At 41.9% G+C, this 12,824-nt stretch overlaps 1 protein-coding gene across 5 annotated transcripts in view; it reads right to left on the bottom strand.

The window, feature by feature from the left end:
- Positions 1 to 494: 494 nt before the first annotated feature.
- Positions 495 to 12,824, bottom strand: part of ANO5 (anoctamin 5) — a 79,654-nt gene continuing 67,324 nt past the window's right edge. For all 5 annotated transcript variants that reach the window (XM_044425560.1, XM_044425559.1, XM_044425558.1 and 2 more), the window contains 3 exons: positions 9,545 to 9,726; positions 8,006 to 8,111; positions 495 to 6,762 (listed from right to left, as the gene is read on the bottom strand). In XM_044425560.1, the coding sequence (XP_044281495.1) occupies positions 6,538 to 6,762; positions 8,006 to 8,111; positions 9,545 to 9,726 (513 nt within the window). In that variant the 3' untranslated portion in view covers positions 495 to 6,537. The remainder of the gene's footprint in view (positions 6,763 to 8,005; positions 8,112 to 9,544; positions 9,727 to 12,824) is intronic.

Raw genomic sequence — 12,824 nt, forward strand, 5'->3', positions numbered from 1 at the left:
GCAAGGAGAGCAATTTGATGTTCCGAACTAGCCAGCCAAGTGGTTTTGAGGGTAAGGAGAGCATGGAGGCCTCTGTGTCTCTTTAATGTTTGAATGGATGCCTGCAACTTTCCCAGTGCACCAGGTTACTGGCAGCCAGATAGGATTTAGCCATGGGTAACCCTGGGCCAGTCACTGACTTTTAGTTTAGCCTACCTTGCAGGGATTTTGAGAGGATAAAATGGAGAGGAAGAGGCTCCTGTAGTCCAACTTGGCTTCCTTGGAGGGGAAACTGTGAAGCTACAATTGTGGTAATAAAGAGATTTCTGGGTGCATCCAGGGAAAGGGAAAGTCCAGTTTAGATGTGCTCCACTCCTTCAGAAAAGTCCTGAATCCATATTCAAGCATAGGTTTAAAAACTGGGCAGTCAAGCAAGCTGGTAGAGAAGCTCTGAAAACAGATGCCAATAATGGAAGCCTGCATAACCCAGCCACTGGCTGAACTGCAACGAACCGTGGTTGTAAACAAAATCTTTAATTTATGGACAGTCAGCATTTCACAAAACTGGTTTGAATACATTTGCAATTAACAAAGCACTTTAAAAATAAACACCAATTCATCTGTAGACACATTTTGAAGCATATTATCAGTTAGTTGACTTCAACATGTTTTTCTTCCAAAACAATGAAAATTAAAAAAAATCCCAGCATCAGTGTATTGCACACACCAATGTGAAGATCATCGGTCTGACAGACCAGTATATTTACATGACAGAAGTTGAACAGACTTGAATGAACAAACAAACATGTTTCGCCTCTTTTTCCCCAAGAACCCCATCAGCAAGTTTCATGATCAGCACAATACAAAATGGTACTGTTATGCTTTGGGTTCAATGCAGACTAACATTTTATAATAAATTTTGGGAGAAATCCTTGATCACACTCCACATGTTCAATATTGCCCCATTATCTACACATATTTGCAGTGAAAAAGAAGTACCACACAAACTGTGATTCCTTTAATTCCACATAATTCCAGATCAAGGTATTACATATAATCAGAAAGCCAGTGCAGTGTAGTGGTTAAGAGCATGGGACTGGGACTCAGATGATCTGGGTTCTAGTCCCCGCTCAGCCACAGAGCCAATTGGGTGACTTTGGGCCAGTCACAGACTCTTAGCCCAACCTACCGCACAGGGTGGTTGTTTTGGGGCTAAGATTTAGAAAACAGGAGGAGGGAAACAATGTAAGCGACTTGGAGTTTGTTATAAGAAAAAGTGGGGTACAAAACTAATAAATAAAATATATATGGTGATTTGAAGAATTTTTAAATAGCAATGAATCTATCACTCCAGCAGTAAGCTGATGCCTGAGAGACTCTGCATCTAGCACCAGTAATCCCACATAACTGTGGTTATTAGGTTGGAACTACATATATAGGCAGTGTATGCAAGACAGGTTGCCAATCACATGTTTAGGAGTGTAGTGAAAGCGTTATTTGTTCAGGAGACACATGTTGGCTGATGCTCTTATGCTCCTTTTGTGCACAGCCCACTGATGTACATAAGAATCTTTGCACTGGAGCTGGTGGCTGAAATGGTAGAGATGCAAGAGAGTAAATACCATTTACAAATAGGTTTACTTCTCAGTGCAAATGTATAGAATTGCATTGCACATCCCTTTATATGTACTGGGGGGGAAATGTCAAAGTCTGGAGCCACAAGAAAATTTGGAGGTGATTTTTAAAAGCACAACTTTTATTTTAAAAGCTTTCTAGTCATTAAGGAATCACAGAAAACACTGAAATTATGATTGTCATGTGCATCAGGGAAATGTTATCAATGCATCCAGTCCCCAGTGAGGCCTGAATATATGACCAGAAGAAGGTAAGTCTGCTTTTATGCTTTAAATGGCCTTGTTTCAGTCCTAAAAGGAAGGAAACCACCAAGTCCTGTTCAAATATGATATAGAAATAGCTGACTGCCACCAACACAAGTAGGAAGAAGAGGGGGGCATATATGGGAAAGAGGATATGGAAAGACGACAGAAAGATTAAAAGGGCAAGCAACACCTTGGTGTTGTGACGAACACAAAGGCTAGAGAAGTGTCAGGCACTTGTGGGCCTCTGAAATTGCATTGCTTAGACAGGAGGAAGGGGGATACATAAGCATCTTCTACGCCCTTCCTTGGTCTTCCCTGATAAAAGTGAGTTGCTGGGTATTGCAAGGCACAAGGGTCCTCCTTAAATCCAACAACATGGATTAATTCAACCTAGAATGAAGCATCCCTATTTGGTAACACTGCTTGGTTAACACATCTATGTACACAACTGCTAGGAAGTGAGCAACACTGCTGCCACCCAGGCCACCAATAGGCAACTTTTCTTCTCAATGTTAACAGAACGCACATTTGCATAACTGGGACTTAGAATGTATCACTAAAATCTGCAATTCTGTGAAGTGTGCTTGGGATTAAACCCCATTCAAAGGAACCCATATTTATCATATATTTATTGACATAATTGACTTTGTTTACAATTTACAGCAAATGAATAAAATGCTCAATGCTACCATACAACAACTTTAAATAATTGCTTAAAAGGGAATTGCACAGGAAAATGGAAGAGAGGGTGCAAGCCCACACCTGTACACACCTGTATAATGCAGCTCTTCAAATGAACCCCCAGCTATACAGGTTCCAAAAATGCAAAGTCCTAAGGACTCGTCTTTCTGTTCCTTGCCTAGGGCTGCAAAACCAGAGAGATTATGGGAAATGCTGCATGGCTGATGGTGTGTTTAGAAGTGTGCATCAGAAGCTGAGATCACTGCATGTATCTAGGACTTGCCCCATAGGCTCCCCAGGTAGCAGCAGCTCCGAGTTACCTGCATAGCACTCCTTAAAAAACAGCATGTCCTTTATCCCTCTAGCAAAAGTGGCCCTGGGTGGAGGGCATGATAACTAAAAACACTTTTGCAAAATCTACTTTTTGGTTGGACTTGTGAAACTAAAACACAGAGTGGACACATTTGTTCCCTTTGTGCTGCACCCATTCTTCCACTCCAAATTTCCCTATTTATTTTAATTGACTTTATACAACTGAAAATGTGTGCAGCAAGCTAAAAAAACCAAAGCAGAACAACAAAATATATGATATCAGGTGAGTTTGATACAGAGGGCAGTTTTGTATCAAGAAGAACTAATAAACCTGTTAACATGGAACTTTGATGTCAATCATCTTTAGTCACACGTTTACTGCCCTGTTTAATGCAAAATCTTAGATTAAGTAAAAAAAGAATATAAACAGTACACATTCACCATCCATAAGAACCCTTGAAAAGTAGCAGCAGAATGATGCTTGATAAAGCTTTCTTTTTCTTTCTGTTTTGACTACATATCTATTTTTGGTGACTGCTATACCTCTTTGGCATTCTAAATGCATACAGTATATACTTTTAAAGCTCAGTTGTGTTGCACTTCTGCAATCATATGATGGTGTTTTAGCAAACTGAACTCAACACAAATAGTAAGCAAAAGTAAGTTAGACCATTTGAAATGACAGAAAGATTTTGATTTAAAATCTGAGAAGGATGTCAAATTTAGTCCTCAGTGTGAGCTAGTCAACAACTGTCACATGTCTCCCCAAACTTGCTATATAACTCCAGGTATTGTGCATGGACCTTTACAATATCTGCACAGAAAAGGGGAACAACAAATGGTGACCGATAACCTGCTATTATAGGCACAAGGCAGCTGGATTATCCTATTAAGTAGTATAACATATAGAGTACTGAAACTTTTAAAGATGCCTCTTTATGGAAAGGGCCAATTAGATATGGTAACACAGTAAAACTGAGTTTCACCAGCACAACTGATACCTCAGATCCACCCTCCACTCTCTTTGGGTAGATTATTTGTCCTTTGCCATATCTCTTCTGGCAACAATTTTGTGGTGGAACCCAAGACAGTTTTTCAGACTGTCAAATGAACATATACCCCTAAAAGGTTGCTTTAGCAGGAACCTCTGTTTCTTCTGGCAGAGTAGCTTCTCTTTGATGTTTGGACCTGAAACATTGATGCCTATTAAATTAGGTGAACTTCATTGAAAGTTGGGCAAACTAAACTACATAAACAGGATTTCTGGTGCCTAGATATTCACGCTGAACTTCTCTGCTGGAACAGTATGTGATGTCATATCTCACAGTTTTCTTGATAAGCTTTCACAAGAATTTTCTCCCCATTGGAGACAGATATTGTGGATCTAATCTAGGCATCTTACCCAGAAGCCTAGGGCTCCGGCTATGTCCACCAATCATGCAAACATTGTTCCTTTGAAAAAAGAGTCCTTAACTTGGATATCATTAACTGGGATATTTTACAGTAGTGTTTCAGAGGAGACAATTTGCTCTTATGTCATTAGAAATAGAACCAAAACATACAAATATATCAAGAAACATATTCTCTGGCTCACATGCAAGACACAGACTGGGATTTTGTTTCAATACTCAACAGTCAAGCATAACTCTCAAAGTGCAAGTACTTCAACATCATGTAATATTGCAACATCCAACATGCTTCATTTGGAGTGAGGGAAGTCAGAAAATGCTTTTCTTTTATTTTTTTGCACAGACCCAACTTGGAAGTTTGCAAAACTTGCTTCTGCATTGACCAGCTCCTGCTGCCCACGCTTTAGGATCAAAGCTGATACTTTCATGATACCTGTGAATTCACTTACAAGATATGTTATGCTATGTAATTTACACTATTAGCTTTTTCACATTGTTTTCTTCCCCATGCATATGAACAAGGCACTAAGCAGGATACAGTAGTCTTGGCTATAAAAATATGACAAAACTTCAAAAATACTTGTAGTTACTTAAAATTATTTAGCAAAACAAGGGCATTGCCTGTTAAAGGCTTCTAGCTCAGTTTGCATGCACAGCCTATGCTAAGTAGACTTTATAAATCTGATGAATTCTCAAGGGGAAGAAAAGGAAATGGTTTGTTTCTTGGCAATATTAAAAAACCCACCAAAGTTTCTTTATGGGGGGGCAGTTCCTAGATATATGGCTATACATAAAGTTTTATTCATTCTATATTAATAATGTATATTCTGTACAAACATGAATTGATCTGCTATTAAGGCATTCACACAACAGATGGCTTTGTTTACAGTTTATGGCCCTGTACATTACTTCTTTAAAGCCTTTGAATACATAAACTATTTTAACCATTTTTTGGAACAAGAACTCAAAATCCTAACCAACCAATTTAGTTAATGGTTACATTCCATCCTTTACCAAATATGCTTTCAAATCAATACTGTATTGATTTCTTAAATAATCCTGCACCGTTCACTTCCACTATTTCATAAAACAGTTGCATCTTTTAAAATCAGTTCTTTGCAAACCCTAAGGTAAAATAGCAAAACATGTCTATAATCCTGAAGCAATTTAACTTCATAAACTTTCCTTCTGTAACATTTACTTTAGAGAAAGTTTACCTGATGGAAATGATTAGCATAAGAATAAATTATGCAAATGTATATCTAGGTTTGGATTTTTGTTAAGTATGAACTGTGAAATATAAAATTCAGTACTACAGTTCATGTTCTGCTAGTCTACAATTGGATTATTGCACCTTAAAAATGACATACAAAATACCCTAAATACCTCAAGATGCATTTGGAGGTACAGTTATGTATGGCAGAAATGTACCCTTATGATATGTGTAAGATTTTCCAAGTAATGTTCCAAGTATCAAATGTGCAAATCCATGATTAAGTCAACACTAGAAAATGGTGTGCCACTAGAAGCAAGTAGTGAATTACAGACTAGTGTTTCTTTAATACCAAGCAAGGCATCTGATTTGCCAAAATCAGCATTTGCTTTTAATTTGTCTGTTAAGAGTGCCTTTTAGTAAAGGCTTCTCAAGAGATGTCTGTACTTGCTGTACAAAGTAAGCCCTTTCTGCCTCACCAAGGTTAAATATGATAAGTAGATAGGCAGTTCAGTTTCTAGTGTATCTAATACCCTTTTGGCTCCAGCATCACTAGTCAACAAATGGGAGGACCGCACATGAGTTTTTTGGCCTTATCAACTCAATGACACATATGTGCACATGAAATCTAGGCTGGGGAACAAGGAGTTTATGTGCTCCACAGAAACTGCCTGAACTTCGTTAAGGAACCTTGATCACATTTTGGAGGCTGCAGTTTGAGTCACTGCTGGACTCAGGGGCTACTTATTACAAACACATTTAAGATAATTGCAATGCAAATGCAGTGCAAGAGACATGGTGGCACCATGAGCCGGAGTTGGTTTTTCAAAGTTATGTAGCAGCAACATATGCAACCGGAAAGGTCGGGCTCACTGATTGCCTCGACAGCCATTCCATGCTCTCTCTTACCATTTGCTTGATTACATTTTTTAAGTCCAGAAGGAAATTGGTTAAAAATACCAGACAACTTTCACAGCACAGGGAGGAGCTGGCTCATCGCACACTGCCAACAACTGCCTTCACAGGCTGGAATTCCAGGCAGACAGCCTGGCCTCTTCTCAGATCACATGACTTCAGACAACTCCACTTTCCCTTCCGTGGCTATGACCTCTTTCTCCATGCTGGCATCAGTCCTCCCTTCACACAGTTTTTGCTTGAGTTTATTGAGTTCATACTCGTGTAGGATTTTTTGTGTTAAGTACTTCTCTCGTTTTATTTTGGCTTTCACCTCAGCTGGGACATCAGGAATCATCCAAGCCACAAAGAATTTGACGATAAAGACAACATGCTACAATGTAGGCAGGGAACAGAAAAACAAGGATGAAGGAATTAGAAAATCATTTTTGCCTTCTTATTGCAAGCATTTGTGTTGTGTATTTGGGCCTAGGGAAGACTAATCACTTCAGTGACACCAGAGTAAGGTAATGTTTAATGCCGTAGTTTTGGTGTAACAGTGAGTTGGCAAAACTCAGTGGTACACTTGTCGTGACTGTCTTCTCCAGTCACAAATATAGCGTACTTACATATAGAAAGCTAAGTTCATGCACAGTAATTTTTGTTACAACAGATCCCAAGAGTGATCTCAGCATAAAAATGTCATGTTTCAACCGACCGCCCTTTGAGATCTGCGGGAGAGTCCCTTCTCCGGGAACCCTCCATGAAAGAAATTAGGAGAGTAAGTACCCGGAGGAGGGCTTTCTCTGCGGTGGCGCCCAACCTATGGAATTCACTCCCCAAAGAGGTCCGCCTGGCACCGTCGTTACTGGTTTTTCGGCGCCAGGTAAAGACCTTTTTATTTAAACATCATTTCAATTGTTAAAACATATGATCTGGCCTGGGCAACTTCTTCTTCCTTCTCTTTCTCCTCCTATATTTTTATTTTATACTGATAATTTTAATTTTGTATTTGTAAATCAATGTATTTTTTGTATTGTTATATTTAATGGTAATTTATTATGTACTATTGTATTTCAATGTATTTTATCATGTTGTAAGCCGCCCCGAGGTTTCGGCAAGGGGCGGCATAGAAATGCTATAATAATAATAATAATAATAATAATAATAATAATAATAATAATAATAAAATATACTCTCATACATACTACCAGCCAGTTCTTATGTAGCCAAAAATGACACCACGCATTCACAAAAAAGATTTAACTGTAAGGTAACCAAGGCTGTCTTTGCACTGGCATCAGCTTTTACGTAGTATTTAGCACTGTATGATTATCCCTATAATAATTATTCTTACCACAACAAACTTGGTGAAAAGCTTGTGAATTCTACATTGATTTGCTAACCTGTATATACATAAATTATAGCTGATTCTGGACTCTGATGTACTACTTGTGTTCAGTGCATGTTTCCCCTAATTTCAAATCATTACTCTACACTTTATTCATTTTTTAGGCATCTAGTTCCACTAAGAGACATTTGTATCTTCAAGAGCTCGATTGCCCAACATTAAAGCTGCAGTAACTCCGCACTGACATGCTGGCTTATTGATTTCTGGAGATAAGAAGGGGACTTACCTCCATGATGATGATAAAGGCCATCTTTGCAGCCAGAATATGCCAGAACTGCATTGTGTGTGCGTATTTCTTCTCATGGTCTGGTGGATATCGATAGTCCCTGTACCTGTTGAATACAAATACGTAAAGGTGAAGGGCTGTGCTCAAGTGGAGACAGATTACAAGCTCTGTGGCATTTACAGTCAAGTACAGCTGTCACTTAAGACAACTTTTGATCTCCACCTTAATGTTTCAACTTATTTATTTATTTTAAGGACAAGGTTCTTGTAACAGGTTCGTGTCTCTCATTTGCTTGTTCCTCACAAAAGCAGGCTGGGAGGACTGCTAGCAGAACGATGTACATAAAGAACACAATTGTCATAAGGCGATGTTTCGGTCGCACTGTAAAGTACATGGGGAGCATAAATCATGGAGAATAGAGACAGAACATAATGTCAGAAATGGGCTCAGAGCAAACCTCTAAAGATTTAATGGTACAAACAGACACTTGGAAAAGAAACAAGTTTTTAGGACAGATTTCTCCGCCCAATGCAGAGAAATGCAGTCTATGCACGCTGAATGAAAAACTGGCTAGAACCTTGTGAACTGGTATTCCGACTGCCTCACATGCGCCCCTAAGTTTGACAGGCATGTTGGAAGGGTAAGCATGGAGATGATGAGAGGATGGATCTGTTCCTGGGAGAAGTTTATACATGGATCTTTCTATATGGACACTGATCACTGCACAATACAGAAAATGGTTGCTTGCATTTGAAGTTAGGTCAAATCTAGGTGGAATATATCATATGATTACCACTGGAAAGTACAATTCTGTGTCAAATTTCCCTTCCTTTCCTAGTGACATGTACATAAAGAATGGTATAATCTCGTGTTTCTCCTCCCCTCATGTTATTTGGTGCTGTAGGGCGGGGGGCGGGTTGCATGGGGAAAGCAGGGAGTTGTAGAACTTAATTCTGCCTGGAACAGCACAGGATTGACTCTAAGCTGATGAAAGTCTAGAATCATCGCACTTCTTTTCTTCCACAGCACTGGCTGTTTTGTGGCTTCTCTGCATCATTTTAGGTGATTGTCCTGTTTATTTGTACAATGTCTGCAAGGTGACACTGAATTACATTCCCTAAAACACCTTAAATAGAAGACAAATATTAATTCTGATAGCTATAGAAGGTCCCTCCCTCTTTTGTAAGGCAGCAGAAGAATGTAGGTTAAGATTTGAATATCACTCAAAGTAATATAAATCAAATTGATTTATTCAGGAAGCCTAGGCATATCATAGAAACATATAGAAACATAGAAACAGAGCGAGTCAGAAGGGATCTCCCAGGTCATCTAGTCTGACCTCCGGCACCAGCCGGCTCTGCTCACGACATGCCCACCATGTGCATGTCCAGCCTATCCTTGAACACCCGCAGCGATGGGGCCTCAACAACCTCTCGTGGAAACCCATTCCACACCCTCGGGGTCCTAACCGTCAGGAAGTGCTTCCTGGCATCTAAATGGAACCTGGGTATCATGTCAATGAGATCAATTACAACTAACCTGCATGTGCTAAAGTTGACTGGGTCTCTGTCAGGTTGGTTTTCCGGAGGAAAATCTGAGATTTGGAATATGGAGAGGCTGTCGTTGATGTATCCAGTCATTGGTGAATTCGGATTATCAGAATAGGCATAATAGTAAACCAAACGAGGAATCATATCAGATGTGAAGGCTACAATGAATGCCTGCAGGAAGGAAATTGTGCTAAATATTACACTAAATATGTATTTATATTTTCTGTGAATGAAGACTTTAATAACACTTTGAAAAGAGGTAATTTGACAAAAGGTAATTTGTATTTTCCTTACATTGCCTATACTAGTTCTTTAGTTAAGTTCACAAGACACAGAACCCTCAAAAATTTGACTGCCTTTGTTGCCCACATATGCCCATGTCAGCCACAGATGGCCTAAAATCTTATTTTAAAGTTCATATTTGGAAAATAACTCGTATTTTATTTATTTATTTAAAACATTTTTATGCCACCCCCATCGCAATGAAGCCAAGGGGCGGCTCACAACAGTACAAAATACATAAATAAATAACAATATAACAATAAAAAAAATATTTAAAACCCCCGGTGCATCTCGGCTAAAAATTTAAAATCCTAAAAATACAAATAATTTAACATTTAAAATAAGTTTTAAATAAAAAGGTCTTAGCCTGGCGCCGAAAAACAAATAACGACGGCACCAGGAGGACCTCTCTGGGGAGCGCATTCCATAGATGGGGCACCACTGCAGAGAAAGCTCTCCTCTGGGTACTCACCCTCCTAATATCATTCACAGAGGGTTCCCGGAGAAGGACATATGTTGCTGATCTGAAGGGGCGGGAGGGCATATATGGACGTAAGTGTTCCTTTGGATATCCAGATCCCAAGCTGTTTAGGGCTTTATAGGTCATAACCAACACCTTGAATTGGGCCCAGACTTCAATCGGGAGCCAGTGGAGCTGACGGAGAACTGGGGTTATATGAGAACAACGCCCAGTCCCCGTCAGCAACCTGGCAGCTCTATTTTGCACCAACTGAAGTATCTGGACTGTCTTCAAGGTAGCCTCATGTAGAGCGCATTACAGAAATCTAATCGGGAAGTCACCAACACGTGTGTCACTGTCGCCAGGCAGTCGTACTCCAGGAAGGGATGCAGCTGATCTATCAGCCGAAGCTGAAGGAAGGCACTCCTCGCCACTGCCGTCACCTGAGCTTCTAGAGACAGCTCAGGGTCGAGGAGCACTCCTAAGCTGTGAACCCTGTCCCTCAGAGGGAGTCCAACCCCATTTAGGATAAGGCCCAAGTCCCCCATCCCGAGGTCTGAGCCACCCACCAACAGGACCTCCATCTTGTCTGAACTGAGCTTCAGTTTATTGGCCTTCATCCAGTCCATTAACTTGGCCAGGCACCGGTTCAGCACAGCTGCTGCCTCACCTGAATTGGTGGAAAACAAGAGGTAGAGCTGGGTATCATCAGCGTACTGATGATTCTGCAGCCCACACCTCCTGATGACCTCTCCCAGCAGTTTCATGCAGATGTTAAATAGCAAAGGGGACCAAATGGACCCCTGTGGAACTCCATGGCATAACTGTCATGGCACAGAGCCATAGTTCCCCAGCACCACCTTCTGAAATCGGCTGTTGAGATAGGAGCAGAACAACCGCCACGCGGTGCCTCCAACTCCCAATCCTGCTAGCCTATTCAGAAGGATACCATGGTCGATGGTATTGAAAGCCGCTGAGAGGTCCAGGAGAACTAACAGGGACGCACTCCCCCTGTGTCTCTCCCTGCACAGGTCATTGTACAGGGCAACCAAGGCAGATTCAGTTTCGTACCCGGGTCTGAAGTCGGACTGAAATGGATCCAGATAATCAGTTTCATCCAAGAGTGCTTGGAGTTGTCCTGCCACCACCCGCTCTAGCACCTTGCCCAGGAACGGGATGTTGGCCACCGGTCTATAATTGGCGGCCACCTCTGGATCCAGGGATGTCTTCTTTAGGACTGGCCGGACTACTGCCTCCTTTAAAGGGGCAGGTACCTGGCCATCTCTTAAAGAGGCATTGACCACCTCCAGGATCGAGGTCCCAATCCCATCCTTGGCTTTCTTAAGTAGCCAGGATGAGCATGGGTCTAGTAAGCAGGTGGTAGGGCGTACTTGTCCAAGCACCTTGTCTACATCATCAGGCCGCAACAACTGAAATTCATCCATGAATTGTGGACTCAACGGTGTCGATGGCATCTCCCCAGTAGAATCTGGTTCAATACTAGAGTCAAGCTCGTGGAAAATTTGAGTGATTTTCTCCCTGAAATGCTTGGCAAAGTCGTCACAGTGGGCCTTCGAGGGTGGCACAAGATCTTTCTTTGGGCCTGGATGTACCAGCCCCTGCACCACCCGAAAGAGCTCCGCCGGACAGCATTGTGAGGAAGCAATGGACATGGAGAAGAATTTCTTCTTCGCTGTCCTCACCTCCACAGCATAGGCCCGATAGTGGGCACTTAAGTGTGTTCAGTCAGAATCACCCCGTGATCTCCTCCACCTATGCTCTAGACGTCTCCCAACCTGCTTCATTGCCCATAATTCAGGTGTATACCAAGGAGATGAATGGGCTCTGCCAGGTGGGAGAGGACGCTTGGGAGCGATCGTGTCACTAGTCCTGGTCATCTCATTCCACAGTTCAACCAGGGCATCGACAGGATCACCAGCCTTGTCAACTGGAAAATCCCCCAGAGCTTCCAGGAATCCATCAGGATCCATCCGGCTCCGGGGGCGGACCAATACAATCGGGTCCGCACCCTTACAGAGGGAAAGGCCGCTCTCGAGCTCAAACCTTATGAGGAAGTGATCTGACCATGACAAGGTCGTCAAACTTAAATTCCTCACCCTCAGATCACCCTCTTCCTGCCCGTCGAGAAAACCAGGTCCAGAGTGGGTCCACGTTCATGGGTTGGGCCAATGACATGTTGAGACAGCCCCATGGCAGTCATGGAGGCCATGAAGTCCTGAACTGCCCTGGTTAGAACCATCTCAGCATGGAGACTGAATTCCCCCAGGACCAACATCCTGGGAGTCTTCAACACCAGGTCCGAGACGATCTCCATCAGCTCAGGCAGGGAGTCTGTTGGGCAGAAGGGTGCACAGTACACCAACAGAATCCCCAATCTGTCTCGGTCGCCCAACACCAAGTGGAGGCACTCCAGCCCCGGCCTTGAGAGGACAGGAAGCCCCATAAGGGAAATAGAAGCTTGATAAACCAGAGTGACTCCCCCCTCCCCTCCCCTCCAGGTGTGGTC

The sequence above is a fragment of the Varanus komodoensis genome, unplaced genomic scaffold (assembly GCF_004798865.1).
Source record: "Varanus komodoensis strain SLA01 unplaced genomic scaffold, ASM479886v1 scaffold16, whole genome shotgun sequence".
NCBI lineage: Eukaryota > Metazoa > Chordata > Lepidosauria > Squamata > Varanidae > Varanus > Varanus komodoensis.